General features: G+C 41.3%; 1 protein-coding gene across 2 annotated transcripts in view; it reads left to right on the forward strand.

Annotated features, from left to right (window-relative positions):
* The window catches only part of LOC6589823 (rap1 GTPase-activating protein 1), a 103,684-nt gene that overhangs the window by 7,952 nt on the left and 76,171 nt on the right, over positions 1-19,561 (forward strand). Inside the window, exon 1 of one of the 2 annotated variants that reach the window (XM_026989183.1) lies at positions 4,048-4,477. The exons of the other annotated variant lie outside the window; for it this stretch is intronic. Within the exon in view, the coding sequence (XP_026844984.1) occupies positions 4,185-4,477 (293 nt within the window). The 5' untranslated portion in view covers positions 4,048-4,184. Of the gene's footprint in view, positions 1-4,047; positions 4,478-19,561 lie in introns of those variants that run through there. 2 annotated transcript variants of the gene reach the window in all.

Below are 19,561 nucleotides of genomic sequence, written 5' to 3' on the forward strand. Positions count from 1 at the left end.
GAAAAAATACAGAAAACACTAGGAAAACTATTAGACTAATACCAGTAAAATCATAGAATATACTAGAAATAATACCCAAAAACTTAAACCAGAACAATATCAGAAAATACTAAAAGTAATACCAGAACAAATACAGAACACTTTATAAAAAATACCAGAACGAATACAGAAAATCCCATGTATAATACCAGAAAAATCATACTAATAGTACCAGAAAAATACAAAAATTCTGGAAATAATACCAGAAAAAAATACAGAAAATACAAGCAATAGCACCAGAAAAATACTACTTATATTGATAGAACAAATACAGAAAAATATGGAAATAATACCAGAAGAAGTTCAGAAAATTCTATAAATAATACCAGAAATGTGTCGTAGTCAAAGGACAGATTTTAACCGAGGAGAATGAGAGCTGATTGAGTTATTGAAATACAATATTCAGTCTACAAATACCACCACACATAATTTTCAAAAGTATTTTGTATCTTTTACGACACTTCATCTTCCGTAATGTATCTGCATATCTCTCTCTTGTTGCTTCATTAACTCAATCATCCGATGGGTTTCTATAGAACTCGCAACTCCGCGGATCACAATAAATCAATAATAATAAAAAATGGAAAATTCCTAATTGAATGAACAGCAGAACAGCAGAGAACCTGCAAAATGAAGAACCTCCTCTAAAAAGAGAAACAGAATGGGGGACCACCCACTGGGCGGTGCACCCCATCGTCCCACACACGCACACAGACAATTCTCTTGAGTCTCGAATCTCCTCTGATCTCTCCCTCTTTTTGCAATCTCTTGACATTAATTTGAATGAATACAAATTTGTATAGATATTTCTTATAATTCTGTTGCTGTTGCTGTTGTTGTTGTTGTTGCATGCCACCCCATAAATGGATGTCGTCGTCTTGTCGTTGTCGTTGTTCGGGGGCGGCGGTGACTGCGGCCAAGCGGCTGAGCGTCTGATTTAAATAAATTATTCTATATGCGTTTTTATAATGCAACAAAAAACAAAAAAAAAAGCAAACCGCGAGGCAAACAGCCGCCCCATTTTTGTATATTTTTTTGTGTAGCTGCAAATTGTTTATGTCTATGCCACGTAATTCAATCTATTATGATGTATCTTTTTTTTTAGCACCTGAATTGTTGCTTTTTTTCGCATGCGGAAATGAGAAATTTGCAACCGCGTAACGGAAGTTGCGTGTTGAAAAAAAAAGCAAACACAGATAGAGATACAGATAGAGGCAGAGACAGTGGGGCGGAAAGAGGGATTTGTGGCAGCTTCAACATTTTGATTGCTCTTAATACGATTTTACATTGGGTAATTGCATTACAGCGACAGCAAAATGTATCTGTATCTTTGTCCGTGTGTGTGTGTGTGCTGCAAATTGATGTCTGTAAATGTATCTGTGTATCTTTCAGCAAATGATTTGCCAAATGTTGCGGAGAAGATTTACAGATTTAATGCGAATTTGGGTCACCGAGGGGGTGCGGCCATTAGGGGCGTAGATGCGGTAATGTATCTTTGAAATTGGCATGAAAATTAAGTAATATTTGTGGGCAAATTAATGAGAAAATCAGGTTATGTATTTTGGCCCAGAGATGGAGGCATTTTCGGGTCGTGTTTTCATAGAAATTACTAAACCAATTAAATGTGGTCCCACATATGTATGGGTTTATCTTTGCCTCTGGCCAACCTTCAGTTTGGCTAATTTTGAATGCAGCTTAAATGGTATTTGGTCAGTAATTGAGTTGATATTTGATTGCTTAAGCTCTAACGGATGGGTTCGGCCATGTTTTCAGATAGATTAATAGATTAAGATACATATTTGAGGCATAGGCTACATTAGAAAAGGTTTTTGTCGAGGCTTAAGTGCCTTAAACTAAGCTATTTTGCCTTTTCTTGTATAATATTCTGAAAATGAGTTCAAAGTGTATTTATGCAGCTTAAATGTAGATTCCTATGGATTTATATTGTATCTACAGATACTTTTAAAGCATTTCATCTGAGAAACACCATAGAAAATGTTTTAATACATGAATTGCAATTAATATTTCTTAATTTTTCTACATAAATCTGCAAGTTCAATGAATTTTACTTGGAATATCTGAAATTTAAATGGCCATAAATGGAACAAATGAAGTTATCGTTCTATCCACAGATAAAATACGGCATAAAATTCTAGTAAAACCCTCAAAAAGATTTTACTTCAAGTAAAACTTTAGCATTCTTTGATCTATAATCAGAAACTAAATGGGGTTCTGAAGAGTATCTATTTCCATGTACCAATTGAGTGCGTATCTATCAAGAAATGATTTAATTCATTCTTCGAATTTTATCTGAAACTTAACTGGCCATGACTGCATTCTGTTACTTAAAACCGTTAGTTAAATGCTTAAAGTTTTGAATTAATAAAGTTCCATCAGTAATAAATGCGTATCTAACGGATTGCATTGTATCTACACATAAAATATGGCATTAAAACTTGCTTAAAGCCGAAGAAATGTTATTTTTCAATGGTTTTATGTCCTTCTATTATTTATAAGAGGTAGTTAAATGTTTAACTTGTTCTACTTTGTATCTGATGGATTGCGTTGTAACTACAGACTAACAACAACCCTTAAGAGTAGTCAAAAGTATCTTTTTGCTGAACCTACTGTTCGAAAGTATCTTTTTTAGCTGAAAAGTAGCCGAAAGTGTATCTTCCACTCTTCATTCTGTCAATTTTCACTGGCAGTTGACTCTCATACCCCCACTCCAAGCCATGGTTAAGTAGCTTCTGCTGTAGGCCCCTTCATCTCAGAATATCTACCATTCTATGGTATTTTCTTTAGTAAACCTCTCAGAAGAGGCCCCTCACCATCCCCCATGCCCCATGCCGCATGCCCCGTCCTTAACCATTCAGAACAAACTCTCGTAATGTACGCACATTACCACTTAAGCGAGAGGTGGTTGGCCCTTTCATCGTCGTCATCATCCACCTGACAACAGAGCGAAGGCACTGAGGCATGGGGCATGGGGCATAAGGCAAGGAACTGTGTGGCATGTGGAACTGGGGTCCAAGTTTATGGCGGTCTCTGCTGCGATGATGGCCAGAAGAAGATGCCTTCAGTCAATGCCGTAAATCATAAATCATCGTCGGGGGGCGCACACTTGGACACGTGCCACACTGCTACTGCCAGTGCCACTGCCACAGCCGCAGGCACAGGTCGCTCTTGCTCTCTTTTTGGGAAGAGGCATAAGCCAATTGTCAGTGGGGCAGGTTCAAGCACACACACACACACCCTCACAGAGAGAGTTTTCTCTGCCGCTTTATGAGGGTTTTCCTTTTCGGTTTTCCTTTTCCTTCTGTTCTTCTGGCTTTTCCTTTGCCACATGTGTCTCCGTTTGCACGCATTTTCACGCGCTTTTCCACGCCTCGATGGGCAGGCTTTTCAGCTTTTTTTCTTCAGGCATTACTTTTTAATAACCATATACCTCCCCTCCCCCCACCCAACCCTTCTCTAATGTTTTTCTTTGAGTGATTTTCTTTGTTTTTCCAGCAGAAGTATTCTGTTTTTTTTTGTTAGAAGAAGTTTTACGACCATAAAGTTATTAAATTTCCATTCTTTTTATTGCGAAAAGCGCCAAAGGGCGGGACGAAGGGAAATTAGAGGTTTCCCAACCATCGTAAAAGGGGAAATTCATTATGGAAAATGTGTGGGTGGGGGAGGGGGGGGGGAATGTTACGGCCGCTCAAGTGACCAATGAAAAAGCGAAGGAAAACCTCCATTGAAATTTAATTAATCGCCGGAAAAAGGCAGAGGGAGAGAGAGAGGGAGAGGCAGAGAGGCAGAGTCGGACACTTGATCTGATTTCCCAATTGAATTACCAACGGTTTTTCGCCTCCCCTTCCCCCCAGGAAAATGTAAAGTGAAAAAGAGTGAAACTAAAAGTGAAAATTAAAGGAAAATCTTAAGGAAAAAACATAAAAGAAAAACAAGACAAGCAAACAAAAAAAACCAAACCAAAAATACTTCAAAACCAAAAATCTAAAACCAAAATCAAATCAAAACAAAAAAAAAGCAAAACAAACCTTCTTCAAGCAGTCAAAACCGTCAATCAGTCATTGAGTCATTCAGCCATTGAGTCAATCAGAGGAGTCAATCGTAGCTGTCAATCGGCCACATCAATCATGCTTAAGATACACATGCTCGAGCAGGTCGTCAACACGGAGAACGTCTGCGAGAATGCCCAGGAGCTATCACCAAAGCGGAAGGTGCCACACGGCATCGCCAGTGGCATCAACAACAGCAGCGGCATGTCTGGCGGCATCGGTGGCAGTTCCTCTTCGAATGGCGGCAGCGCCAAGAGCACGCCCACTGTCTCTGCCACATCGTCGCCGCATCACCAGCCCACGCCGCCGCAGCGGCACATCCATGCAACGGCGGGTGGCAAAAGCGTCAGCCAGGGATCATCGCCGGCCGGGTAGGTACCAACATATGTCCGATGATAGCCAGAGATCGGTGGGAATGGAAAAAGTTGCCAAGTTTTCAATGGAAAACGTTTTTGTCGAAGCACAAAGCCAGTAAATTTGAACTTCACTGAATTCAAAGTCCAACTGTTGATGAGATCCCCAAGAAAACCATTTAAACTTGCATTTATTTTCACACATTTCACGCATATTTTCCCGGAGGGCACCATCGCTCCTCTCCAAATGAGATTTTTCCATTTCCATTTCCCTGTCTGCACTTTGGTATTTTTGGCTAATTGAGGAGCCTGCCCTGCGGATCAAGCGCTGTTTCTCTTCACACATACTCGTATTTGTGCAACAATCTGTGGCATGATGGATGCCTTTTTGATGAGCAACAGTCGAAAGCAGCAGCAGACGCGACGCTGCTTTCCCCCACAAAACACTCTCTTTTTTTTTGTTGTCTTTTGCTGCTGTCTGTTGATGCAATTTCCATGCTGTCACATTCCTTTGGTCTCTGCGGTGGACAGCCGTTGCATTGTCATAATGAATGCATAGTCCATCAGGTATACGCATACCCTTTCCCATATCCCATTGGCCATTGGCCATGCCACTGCCACTGCCACTGCATTGCGTTGCATTCCCCCCATTCCCCATTGCCTTTTGGCCATTTGCCCAGTTTTCTAGTTAACAAATTTCACCGCAAATTTAGTTATTTTCTTTTCATTGTGTGTGTTTTTTGGAAGAGAGTGTGGGGTTTCTGTGGCGTTTGAGGTGTGTCTAAATGGGGAAAATTGTTAATGCACTGCATGAAGTGTGAAAAGAGCTACTGTTAGACAGACGTGTGGAAATACGTACTGAAATGTGTTTAAAATTGACCAAAACAAAAAAAGGAAAGTCATATGCATAATATTGACACCATTTACGGGATTACCTTTGAAATTTAATACATTTTTTAGTCTATGGAATGGAATTTAAGGAACTCGACATCAAAGCAGTTTTTATACGTTGTGGAAACACTTTCTTCTGGCTAGAAAATACGAAAAAACCTATTAAAAACCTATCAGAAAAAAGTGAAAAATTTTTAATATACCATCAACATACAAAAATTTTATAAAATAGCGGAATAGCGCTAGAAAAATAAATATAAATACCATTAAGAAATACACAAAAAAAACAGATAAATAGTATAAAAATACTAAACAAATACCAGATAAATAACATAAAAATACTAAAAAAACCCAGATAAATAGCATAAAATACTACAAAAAAATCCAGATAAATAGCATAAAAATACTAAATAAAATACTAAAAATACAAAAAATACTAAAAATACCACAAAATATAAAAAAATATCAGAAAAAAATTTCAAATCATGCAAAAAACAATACTAGCACCAAACCATTAAAATACATTAAAATTTTCTTGTGTGGGCTACCTCTGGGAGTAGATCTTGAAGATACTTTCCCGAGGTATGTCGTTCCTGAGGAATTTCCATCGAAGTCACCCCACTTTTTTCTCCATATCCGCTGCATTTCACATGGAAAAAATCCAAGTCTGTACTTGACATTATTCCGTCATTATCATGCTCCAAAAGATATTTTTCTGCTTGGGTATCTTTTACTTATTTCAAAAGGAAAATTGCCATAAGTTTCCGGCAAGCTTGAGCTCGGTTTTTGTAGAGCTTTTGATGGACAATATGCCATAGAATTCATTGTTCAATCGCAAGTTGCGTAAGTTCTAGTAGTTCCATCACTTTCTTCTCTGTTCGCCCTAAGTATCTCTATCTTTCTCTCTCTATGGTATCTGTATCTTTTTCTCCATCTTTCACCTGGCCCACAGAGTCGTTTGTGTCGTTCTGCGCTTCATTTAATTCCCTCAAAGCAACAATTGAGTATCTTTTAAGCTCATTTTACTCTTTTCTTCTGGACTTCTTTTGTTGGTCAGTTAACACCCCCACCCCCACCGCCCACCCACCACTTTTCATGGCATTTCCTTGGCATTTCCCTCATTGTTGTGTTGTTTATTTTCGCCTTAGACTCTCGAGGTAATTGATATCTTGCGGATGGTTATGGCTTTCTGCCTGTGAGAGCGACACATCAAGGCGAATGGAAGACCAAAGGAAAAGCATAGCAAAGCCTTTGGGAAAGACAATGGGTACTAAGGTCTTGGATGTGGGCGTGGCCCTGGGCATAGTTTTGTTAATAATTATCCGGTGGATACATTGTCACAGTTTTCAGATACAAAAAAATAACGAAAGAGAGGGAGGCAGGGGATGGGGATACGGATTTTCATTTTCTATGAACTTGACAATCAAAAGAGATTTTCCCCAAAAGCAAAAAGCGGCCCAGGGCCAGGGGCTTTTCCTTTCTCTTTTGTAAACATAATTTTCAAAAACATAAACACTTCCGTTGGCGCCCCCTCAATCCTTCTTCCCCCCCCAGTGTTTCCCCCAGTTTTCCCTCTGACTTGCTGGCTATTTTTGACTTAATTACTTGGAGACTTTTGGGGCTTACGGCGGGTCTCCCTTGTCGTCCCTTGTAGCCATTATTTATGCCTCGCATTAGTCGCATGCCCCTGCCACCGCGCTCTCGTTCCTGCCTCCGGCCCAAACAATTTTTGATTTATCTCGAGGCACAGACTCTTCTGGTCTTCTGCTCTCATTATGCCACAAGCTGCATCTTCAGCTTCGGCTTCTGCTTCTGCTTCATTCCGTGTTCATCTCCATTTCGTTTCGTTTCGTTCGAGTTCTACAGCTACGCGACCCCGAAACGCTGCCAAAAGGCGGCCAACAGCGGCAGTTGTTAGCCCAGTTAGTCGAGAGACATCCGACAGTCGACAGTCGACAGAAGGCTGTCTATCTTTTCCATTCCGCAGCCAAATTGGAGTTCTCTTCGTTTCGGTTTGGTTCTGTTCTGTTCTCCCCATTTTTCCAGGCTAATTTCTATGCAAAGATTGAGCCAAATAACTGGACAAAAGCCAAAGCCAACAACAATCATTATTTGTATGGAAAAGAGACGACTCTTGACCAGGCCAAAACCATTTATCACTTTCCAATTTTTAAGCATTTTTTTCTTTTTCTGTTGTTTGTCTTTAATTTTGGGGGGATAATTTGGCATGTCAGCGGCTTTAATATCGCAGCATGAGATGGTATCTTCTTTGGGGTTTGTGTCGCTCCCTCTCTCCCTCGATTGAGGCCTGTTTTGGCCCCTTTTGGCCCTCTTTTGAACCTATTTTGAAGGCATTTTTGTGGGCGGTTTTTGCTCTGCCATCACAGTGGTGGATGAAAATATTGAGCAGGGATTAGTAAACACTTTAAAAACTTTAAACACAACATAAATGTAGCTAAAAATAAGTGAGAGTAACTAAAAATAACTAAAGTTGGTTCGCTTTTAGTTGCTTTAACTACAAAGTAGGTTATGGGATTGAAGGACTCTCGCAGGACAAAGGACTTGCACGTGACTTTCGAGGGAACTTCACTTGGGACTCGACTCGGCTTATGCCACAACACGCTGCCGCTGCCACATGCCGCATGCCGCAGAAACCTGAAGAAACCCCATTCGTACGTGATTCTTGTCTTGAAAAAAAAAGGCTTGAATCTTGATAAAGTGGGGAGACCGAGCCCCCGAGGGCCAGCCGAAAAAAGAAACTTGTCATTGGGCCAAGTGCTTCGACAATTGCCACGAAAGCCGTCGAATGCCAAGTTCACGATTGGATCTACGATTGGAGCTGGAGATTCGAACAGGAAACTATGGCGGCACAGATCAATCGAAGGCTTTTTGGCCCTGTAATCGCTCTAAATTTTGTATAATTTATTACCGCACTCGAGTGACAGGCAGCGCAGCTCCAGCTCCATAACTCTCTGTGTGCCACATGAGTGGGTGCCACCAGCCCCAGCCCCAGCCCCCGCCCCAGGCACAGCCCCTGTCCCATGCGGGGTTCAAAGATGCTGACAAACAATTAAATTAATGTCAGGGCAGGCGAAAATGCCTCAGGGAAAATCAATAAAAAAAAGAAAAGGAGCACAAGAGAAAGAGCAACCTTTGGGTGGGGTGTGGCATGATTTTCCATGCCACTGAACTGTGTCTCGGAGTCTGGGAGTCTGCCACTTTGATGGCTCCACTAATTGGGCGAAACTTCAGAGGCAAACGAGACTTTGGTTGGTTCCATTTCTACGGGTTCTACGGGCTCTACGCTTAAGAGGTGAGAGATCTCTTTGTGGCCGCCCTTCTCTCTCTCTCTCTCTCTGCTGCCACTCCTTGATTTCTCAGCGCGATGCTAATTTATGCCCCCAGACACAAAACTGATGTAACTTTTGTTTTCTATTTGCTCCACACAAAAGTCACCTTTGTTTTCGCAGCAAATATACAAAAAAATCCATTCATTGTCTGGATCTCTGGGAGCCCTCTTCCTTATGACTTATGCATGAGGCAATGGCAGAGGCAGAGGCAGAGCCAGAGGTTTTTATGATGGAAGTTTGTTTGTTGGGCCTGTGGCACACATCCATCCAACCCATTTTGCTACTGTCTAACATCGTTTCGAGCAATTAACCAGATTGAAAGATACAGCAACAGCAACAGATACAGATACAGATTGATTGGCACGCCAAAGAATCATTTCTGAAGGTGTGAAAGTAGTGGGAGATGGACTGCCTTTTTGGGTCATGGTTTGGCTGGCTTTTAAGATACAATTTTCTGGATTCTAGTTTTTGTTTAAAGAAATACTCATTTCGATAGCAAACAAGGGATTTATTTTGCATATCTTGAAGTAAGTTTATTCCCTGGAAATTATTCAAATTAATTTTATATTAATTAATTTAAAATGTACTAAAAATGTAATTTTATATTGAAGTAATTTTTTTATGGTATTCATTTTAAACAATTCTAAAAGGTTTGTTTTCTTCAAAAACTTTAAAATGCAGAACAAAAATCGATGCAGAAACCAATTAGCCGTGAAAAATACTTGATTTCCATGAACTTTTCCATCCAGCAGCCATAAAATATGTCCCGTCTTTCTTCCACTAATTAGAACAGTCCCAAGGCATCCCAACAGTTATTCAGAAAATCATTATGAAAATCCTGTTTCATTGACACTAAAATTGTAATCGCAAATATAAATCAAAACAACAACAAAAATATTCACAAAATCATAAAAGAAATGTGTGTGAAAATCAGCGGAAAAATCTGTTGGCCAACGACTGCTCATCCAATTTTGCCGCTAATGAAGTGGAAAAGCTAGAGATGAAAATGAAGAAAACTTAATGGCCAAGCCAACGGCAGAGGCAGAGGCAGGGGCAGAGGCAGAGGTAGGGGCAGCGACAGAGGCAGCGAAAGAGGCAGCGACAGAGGCAGAGCCAGTGCAGTTGCTTTTTGTATCGTTGTGGCAGATGCATATCGGACGTCATTGGGAGGCCGCTTCACTCGTAACCCAATTATGAGGCACAGCTCCCTGCCCCCTCCCCCTGACACTCTTTTTAGTTTTCTTCCCCATGGAGCTTTTCCAACAAATTGCCAAGAAAAACACTTTTGAACAACAAGTGTTAACAAACCCCCCCTCCCCCCCACCACCATTCCCGGGAAAAAAGAAGGGGGGGGGGAACAATCTTTATGAATTATTAATTGGAAATTGTAAACCCAGACAAAAGATGCACAACCAGCGATCCAGAGAGAGTGGGAGGGGGGGAGTGTGGAGAGGGGAGTGGGGAGAGCGCAATGACAAAGTTGTAAAAGTTAAAATCACTTCGAACAAAGTTGAACATTTTGCGGTGCCTCGAAACCACAGACTGTTGCTGTCGTTACTGCCGTTGTTTGATGGATGCAAATATCAAATTGATGTGACAGACAATTTTCATAAATGGGCGAAGACTGGAGGAAAATGGAGTGAGAGCAAAGAGATATTTGATGGCTGAAGTTGTGGATACTCTTCAAATATGAAGCTTTTACTATTTTTGATGAATCTTTGGATATTTGTACACATATAGATGGTACTTCAATAGAAGTTCACAGAAGTTATACAAATTTTAATCATAATGATTGTTTTTTAAATGAAACTTTATAGATGTATAGAGCTAAGTATCATAGTTCTCTACACGAAATTTAGTTGGATTATCTTCAAAAACACAAAAGTTATATGTACTTAAAGTTTTTGTATGTTCCATATTTCTGAAACAGTTAAAAAAAGGTTGAGCCACACAGTTTTAGATTCGTTGTAAGAATCCTTATGTTTACAGATCCTTCCTTCTTCAGAATTTCAATCTTTGGACCTATATCATACTCGTAATACCCCCTGAAAGGGTAAAACAGACTGAAACTCGAGTGTGAGTGTTTGGTGGTTTTGTCATTGAACTCTTGTGTATGCCATTGTGGGGCACAAGTGTAATAGCACCCTAGAATGAGGGGGGGAATGAGAAATAATGGAAAAGTTCTCTCCATAGAAAGAAAAGTTCTTGCCACAGAGCGAAAAGTTCATATTCCCAAAAATGAGGTTGAGACCCCGAAAAAACCGAGCAAACAGCTGAGCAAAGAACCGATAAACGTCAGAGGATGGAAAGCATTTCCAAACCATCAATGCTGCAACAGAAAAGAATACGAGTACAAGTTAATTACATTTGTGGCAACAAAAAGTGGCAGCCAGTGCTGCGGCAGCGGCAGCGGCAGAACGCTGTATTTATGGAGATATATACTATATATCGCGTTTACATGAAAAATATCAGTCAGTGGGTCAAACAAAAGCAGCAGCAGCGCGACTGCCGCCACTTGAAACGTTTTTGGCATGCGTTTTGTGGATTGTTGAATGGCTGTTGTTGTTGTTGTTGAATGGTTGTTAAGTTGTTGTAGTGCTTGAATTGTTGTTGGAGAACTGGCAGCAGACCAAAAATAGTTTCTGGCAGTTGATTGAGCGGAGGCACCATCGCTTCAAGCCTCCAAAGTTGAGGCAGTAGCCATTCCAACAGTCGGGGACACCAATCTAGCAGCGTTTCAACCGGTTTGCTGCCTCCGTGTGTGGCTGCTACCAAAAGAGCGACAGTTAAATTGATTAGCGAGCATTAAGCGTAGCGTTTGGATGCGGCAAAACAGCTAAGAGGAGAATCAAACAAAAGAAAGTCACAAGAGGCCAAGTTCATTGTGGAAGACACCAAGACACTCTCTGGAGGTGCCAAGAGGGTGCTCCAACAACAGGTGGAACAGTGAGGGCATAATGAAGGTCATCGCATCGCAAACGAAAATTATGCAATTTCTGAATGAAAAGATGCGATAAATGATGAATGGAAAGGGTTGTCCAAAAAGAAAGAGAAGCCTTTCGCATTGTATGAAAGTTGTTCAATCGTTGGCGTAACCAAAACGATTTGATCATAATTTGTCAAAGAAATAATCCACTGGAAAATGGGATTTTATTGGCGTTTTTGCTAAAGACATGGAAAATCTATTTACTATACCATGGTCTATTACACAAGTCGTAAATGATTGCTTTGAGACATTGTTGCCCTAATCGCTTGAGGAATCGATTGAATCTGACGTATATCAACACAAATTGGTAGAAGTTTTGTAAGAGATGTGGTGTTGATATTTAGATGTACATTTTTCTTGGTTTTGTGGAACCTGTGGAACAACTAAACTATTCCGACGACTATTATTAGTGGTAAAATGGTGTAATTCAATCTAAAATCTTTCAGTAATGATTTCAATCTCTCCTATTCCTAAAATCGTTCTTTGTTTGTCACAAATTTTGTGCGAATATACCGCCAAATTCTTCCTTTTGAGTACCTGGTATCTTCATGTCGAGCTACGTGGGCCTCGATAGAAAACATTCCAACTCGCTGAAAACCTTAGATATCTGTTTCCAGTACACTTTACCTGCTGAATATTATTTTTAGCTAATTTTTAGGCACTTCCCGCCACAGCAACCGAGGGGCGCTATCGCATAACGCGTTCTACACTATAATTTTATTCCTTTTATATGGGTTTCATTCATCTAATAAGCTTCTAGAACCAGTTAAGAGTAGAAAACAATACTATACCATTGCAGTGGGTCTATCTATCTAGATATAAAACGTCATCAATCCCTATAAATAGCCACCCAAATCGTGTCTTAAGAATAGTTTATTCACCAATAAAGAATGAGGCTGAAATGGATCTACGAGCAATTCAGTTTTTCAGTTCAAATCGATTTGTAACCTGCGCTGAGCCAATTACCATTACACCAATTCGTGTTTGCCCACAATTTACACCTTGCCACCGCCACCGCCGAAAAACCGAAGGCGAAGGTGCCACATTTCGTGCCACATGCAGAGCCCCCAAAGCCTTCTCCAAAAACTTTCGCTTTCAATGGAAACTTTAGAGCGAAACTTGACGTCGGAGGAGGAATCGTCGTAGCTGGAAAATTCTTTTTGTGGGCACAATTAAATGCTCGAATTGGCTAGGACGGGGCACTGCTTTTGGCCACTCGCGCGCACTCGTGAGACGCTCGAGAGAGACGCTTTTAATTGGAGAGACGCTAATTAACCCGCAATTAAAATCGAAAAGTAATTCTGAATTCGATTCGCAATTAAATGAAATACGAAATAAATGGGCTTTCAAATTCACTTTCGATTAAGGCCGGTCTATAACACCCCACCCCACCTCCCCACCTCTTGAAACTCCTCCTTTGGGCCATGGCTCTGTTTGTTGGCTAATTACGTGTCTGTCTTGTTGCTGTCTCTTTCAATTTTCGTCTTGGGCAAATTTCGTGTGCGGTGCGGAGCTGCCTGCCAGCCTGCCTGCCTGCCAGCCTGCATTCATTTGTCGGCCATAAAAGTCGCCGTCGTCAAAACACCAAAAAGTCTCTGCGGCTCCAAAGCTGTTTTTACCATAATTTTTCCACTACTCCCCTTAGATCCCCTACTCTCCCACTCTCCCACTCTCCTACTCGATGTATCTCCCGAGACATACGACTTCTCGTTCTCTCGCTTTTGCGGACAAATGGAAGAATAGAAGAGGGGGAAAGCGGCGGATGGAGGCTGCTCTGGGGAGAGTGGGCGTGTGGGTGGAGTGTATGCTGATTTGTTGAGAGAGCAACAAGTATTATTGTAAATCGTATGCGCATTACAGATGACGTCAATCCAATCTGAAAAGCAAGTAGGAATGAATATTTATAGGGTATGAATGCGACTAAAGGGATGATTCGTTGACTGATTGATGCGCTACGTAGAAAAAGATGGTCTTTAAAGAGTACTCTGACAATGAAAGAGGAAACTATTTTGGAAGTTCTTTGGGAATCTAGAATCTACTGTCTTTAGGGATTTAGACTGTGCTGCCATTTCTTTGACCTATTCTGACCATTAACGTAAAAATCGGTAGATAAATGGAAGAATGTATTCATATATCATACTATACCAGAGTCTTATATCTTTCAAATAGTAGACTGCACAACTTTTTCAAAGAAAGAATCAAATGGTTTTATTCAATGACTGTTATAATGATCCGATCGTGATGAATTTCTTTAGATACATAGATAATAGCTTTAGAAATCACTCCACCAAAAAAGAGTTCCATATCTTAAAAATTGTGAATGCCACAGGCAATTTTTTTTGTATCTGGTTACCAAAATCAACGATTCCATAACTTCCATCATACCCTCGTTTTCTATTCCTACAGGGCATCAAATTGATACTGATGTATAAATATATATATTGGAAATTCAAATTGAACGACTGCCGAGGGAGCTTTTCTAGATTATCACAGAGAGCGGAAGTGTGAAGGATTGAGCGGAGGATTGAAGTCCAGGGGAAAAGTCAGAGAGCAGTGGGGAGGGAAGTCACAGGAGAAGGGAGCCGTACAGCACAAAAGGTGTTGTATGAGATTGTGGTAGGGGATACGGTGGTGGGGGGACTCTCCTCCTCTCATTTGGGAGATCATCGCGCATTTCGTATGCTATTATTGTAACGCTTGCCGGCTGCTGCCCTGCGGTTGCATTTCGAATTCAAACGAGTCGCAGGAGGCGCCGAAAGCTCATCAGCAATTCAATTGCCTCGAGGGGCCCCAACATGCCGCATGCCACGCCCCTCTCCATGCATCGTATTTTGTATGCATCTCCAGTGCGGATTATATTTTTTGTTTACCTTGGGGACGCTTTCGTGCTTCCTCCTTCGAGCATTCTTAAAGCATTCGATCTTTAAGCAGATGCCAAAAATGTTATCTCCGCTTCGGCATCTGCCAGAAACTCTCTTGGGGTTCATGCTGCGCCTAATAGGTGTCTGTCGTACCCCCATCATCAGAATACAATACAGACGACGATGATGATGATGATGTGAGAAATGTCTTTAAAGTTGTGCAATGACAACGACAGCCACGAAACAATGTGGTCGCGGACGCACAGACTTGGAGAGAAGAGAAAACTCCCACCCATTAGCGGGCATTGGGGTTCTAGTTTCTGCTTTCTGCCATGGACAGTGGAGCAGACAACGCAAAAGTGTGGATGTAAATACATATGTGCTTAGGAGATCAAAGTGAGGGGACAGGAGAGGAGAGGAGGGGGGAGTAGTGTTGCAAAATAGAAGGAACAGTGGAGTAGATTGGGAAAGAGTGGGTGGAACAGTGGATTGTGGACAATTGGGAGTACAAATTTTGAATAGAATTTAGATGTAGTGATATGCATTCCATTGTACACACAAAAGGTTCCTGATCTTGCATTTCTTTTGTTGTTTTTCAGCCTCAAATGCAAAAAGAGATGCGAAGCAAAGCGAGAAGCAAAAGAATATTTCATGAGCCGCAATTCTGTTATTCTCCATCTCTCCCTTTCACTCCCACTCTCGATCGTGACATCATTGCAATTCGTTCGGCCTCGCCCTCTCTCATCGATTCCTGCTGCCCACCGCTCTCTCAGCAGCCACAGCAATGAAACTCCGATGAAACGGCCCTCCCTCTCTCGCTCTCGCGCTTGGGCTTTCAAGCTCTCTCAGCAAATAAATACGGGACCTTTGCTTTGCTGCGTAGATTCTTTTGTTTTTGCTGTCATTTGCTTATTGCTTTGCATCCTATTAACCCTTTAAAAGTGATAAACACATAGAAGATCAGCAACAGTTGAAACATTTAAAAGTTTTCCTTGGAAACACTGTTGCCGCCGCTTGGCCCCAATGTCCCCAAAAGTGTGTGGGGCTCCCCTTGGAATCGTCTATCCACACACGGGCACCATATTTTGTGTGCTTTTTGCCAAAGTTCTGAAGTTATTTCATAGATTTTGTAGCATTTTGTGAACAAAATGTATGGCCTGGCACCCAGCGCCCAGAGAGATGGAGAGATACATGATATAGACTTTTGTCGACGACATATTTATGACTTTGTGCGCCCTTTTTTCCTCCCACCCGGACCCAAACTTTGGGCCATGGAATGGACTGTGGAGTGGCAGAGTGCTGGGGCAACTCCAAAAGTGCAACTATGAAATATATTTTGGCAGCGGCCGAGAAGCAGAAACGGAGATTATTACATGATGGCAAAAAAAATATATAATTTCCACACAGGGAAAACTTTGCGGTGTCTGGCGGCCTGGCGGCGGTTGTGTGGGGAAAATGCCTCAAGAATTATGAAAAATGTGTTGCAAAAAAAATAGAGAGCAAAGGTTTTTTTTTTTAGGTGCAGAGAAATGAAAATGGCGTGCGGCACGAAAATGTGCAAGAAACAACAAAAATAAAAACTTTAAAAATAAGTCAGGAAAAAAAACCGAAAGCGTATGGTGCCACTGAATCAGAAAATATTTGTAATATTATTATTTTTTGTAATATTTTAAATATATATTTTATACGTAAATACCACTCGGGGGGTACATGTACATTATGGTTACTTCTGGGTGTTACATCTACCTGGATATAATATACCCCTGTTCTCTTTGAATACAGGGTATCAAAACAAAAAATAAACTAAAGCCAGCAGGCAGCCTGGGGTTAAATTTTTGGTGGCAGGCGAGACAACGCCTGAAAATTGTCTGACCAACGTGGAAAGGGGGGTGGGGGTGGAGACGGGAGACGGGAGAGAGTGCAACAAACGGACAAGTGTCCGACTGTCTGTCGTGTCGGTTGCTCTGGCGGTGGGGCGAGCGAGCGAGCGAGCGCTTTTGGCTGCCACTGTGTTTTGCGCTCCATTCCGCATTGTTTACGGGATGTTTGTTGCTGCTGCACTCCTGTCTCCCTCCCTCTCCCTCTCTCTCTCCTGTTTTGCTCTTTTATATTCGCATTTCTTCTATTTCTTTTTAGGCTTTTCACATTTTTATTTTAAGTTTTTTTTTATGGGTATCCTGTAAATCTTTTAAGGGAAAGGAGGGTATATTGTTTATGGTGAAAACGGCTTCAAATTAACAGAATCTTTAAGAGGCGTTGAAGCCTATTGCACATGGATATCAGGCATCCAAAACGACAGAGGTCTCTGCTATAATACGCTGAACATCCCTTTGGAAGCAAAGGATTTATTGTTTTCCGATGGATATGGGAAAACAGCTTATAGAGTGCTTAGATCTCTAAAAAATCCAACAATTATGGCCTCTAAATTTGATCGATTCCATGCCATAGATGCTTTGAGATCGTGCCGCAGAGATGATCTCCAAACAATTCTATGGATTCTATGGTCCAGCACTCCACTTATAGGCTACCCCCCTCTAATTAAAGGGTACCCTTCTGGTATATATATTTTTCCTTTGAATTGGAGCTTCTTTCCCACCGTTTTACAAGGTACAATACATGTACATATCCATATATATTTTCCCCGGACCCACTGTAAGCGGCACAACTTTAATTGCTTTACCCGCTGCCGGCGAATCGAAATTAAAATAAAATATACTGTTATACGTAGCAGTTTTCCTGCATTTTCCTTTTTATTTTCCTCTTAGGAGGAGGCTATTAATCGACAGGCCTGAACAGAACTCAATTGAACCGAATTTGGGTTGAAGCATTATTTATGCGCATTTTTATGCGAATTTTCGTTGTCGAATTTGTCAACTGCAGCGCCGGCGTCCAAAAATGAAAACACAAACAAAAAATGGAAAATTGCAATTTTCGATAGGAATTTCCATGCATTTTCCAGGCTTTTGCAGGCTCCACAGGCTGCCAGGCGGTTAAAAGAACGAAATGAACAAAAACAATGCCAAAGCAATTAAAAAGCAGTTTTAAATCGAAAATAAAACAAGGTCTCCCGCTGGGGATTCATCCGGTATCTGGAGAAGATTCCATGGATGGAGTCCCATGCTGGGGGATAATGTTAGTCACAAGCCCCCGATGCACTCCCGATTAATGTTCCTCGAAAGACTTTGATTTGTGGGTCAGTTAGTCATCAGAGTTCTTCAGCTCCGGAGAAAAGCAATGAGTGGTTTTTATATTTTTGTGTGTGGGGTTTTTTCCTGGGGTTAAAGTATGCCCAGAGCGACCCATGCCTCATTTGGAGGACCCTAGCCCGCTCCACAGCCCACCTGCCTCGCAGACTGCCACTTAGCACCTGATAAAAAACCAATTGAGAATGCCCCCACATATTGCACTGCACTGCACTTCACTTCACTCGTAATTCCAATCCGCATTCGATGGACGATGGATGGTTGGATGGCTGTGGGGTTTGTATTTTTCGTATGCACCCTCTAATTTATGTATCGGACAACAGGCAGACCTCGAGCTGAGCGGGGAGCGGGGAGCGGGTAGCGCGTATGCAATTTGCTCGCTAATTGGCAAACACTTGCACTGCCACCAAAACGGCCACAACCACAGCCGCAGCCGCAGCTCCGCCGCCACTGCGATATTTATGGTCGGTTATTAACTGGAGGTGAAACTGATTTGGGGAGACCCCACTCTAAGCTCCACTCCATGCGGCATGCTCCATTCTGCAGAGCTCTTTTCCGACAAAAAAAAAAACACACACACACGTGGCCATTAATCAGTGCGAAAATCGCCGACGGCTGCAGACCCACTTTTCGAAATAAATAAGCCGACCAAAAATTGGCCGTCTGTCACATTAACAGCCTCGGGAGACGAACGGGGGGGTGGAGGTAGACCCCGACAGCCGGTTGTCAAACGGGGGCAATGTTGCACATGCAAATTAGACATAAATCACTGCATTTTAGCACCCAAATCACTTTCGTTTGCCACTTCCCTGGAGCGGCAGGCGATCACAATGGATTGCGAGGGCCATACGGCTCCCAGAGCTATTAAGATTGATCTCCAAGTGAAATGATCCACTGACTGGAAACCCATTTAACGTGTGGCTAAAACTAATCTAGATTTATGGGAAATAGATTCAAACCAAAGCATAATGGAGTTCCGATAACTCGAGCGCTGAGACTGAAAGATTATTGAGGGCAGAACCTGGGAAGAGCCCCTGAGAAATCCAGAATAACCAGATAATCATTTCTAAATAAAAATAGAAAATACAATGTTGATGTATTAATTTTCAATAAATTTAGAACTATTTTTCTATATTTTCTAAGCAATTTTTTCAAATATTTCTGTAATACAATATTTTTTATATCCACAATAAGTATGTCAATGTCGATTTGTAGCCCACAAAATTGTACTCATTAATGTATTACATGTAAAACACAACAAAATGTGCGAAAGCGTATTTTTGAATTATTTTTCTTTTGTAATTTAAACGTGTTTCCATTCATCCGGTGAGATTAAATAAGAAATTTCTTGCTTGATTGATTTGTGCCATGGAATCAGAAATGAAAACGGAATTCCGATGTCCAAAAGAACAAATGTAAGTATTTTAAGAATAAAACGATTATATTACCAGATCTCATCCGGACTCTCTTCCGCTCTCTCTATGAGAACTCTAATAAAATCTCTACTTAAAGTGTTGCAGAAATGATCCCTGAACAAACCCCAACTCAATGTCCCGTTTGCATATCAAAAACCCACCTACCAGTGTCAGACTTTATTGTTCTTTATTTATTCGGGCGTACAGTGGGAATATCTGTTAATTGTACAAGCAAATTCCCACACGCACACAACGCGAACAACACCCAGAGCTGGCAATCATCTCATGGATAAATAAACCAGCACAAAACACCAAAATATTTGGACATAATGAAAAATGTCATTTCGGGTTGAGTAAACAAAACAGAAAATATCTTTTCGCCTAGTCAAAAAACAT

The sequence above is a fragment of the Drosophila persimilis genome, unplaced genomic scaffold (assembly GCF_003286085.1).
Source record: "Drosophila persimilis strain 14011-0111.01,24,50 unplaced genomic scaffold, DperRS2 tig00000191-arrow-pilon, whole genome shotgun sequence".
In the NCBI taxonomy this organism is placed as follows: Eukaryota; Metazoa; Arthropoda; class Insecta; order Diptera; family Drosophilidae; genus Drosophila; species Drosophila persimilis.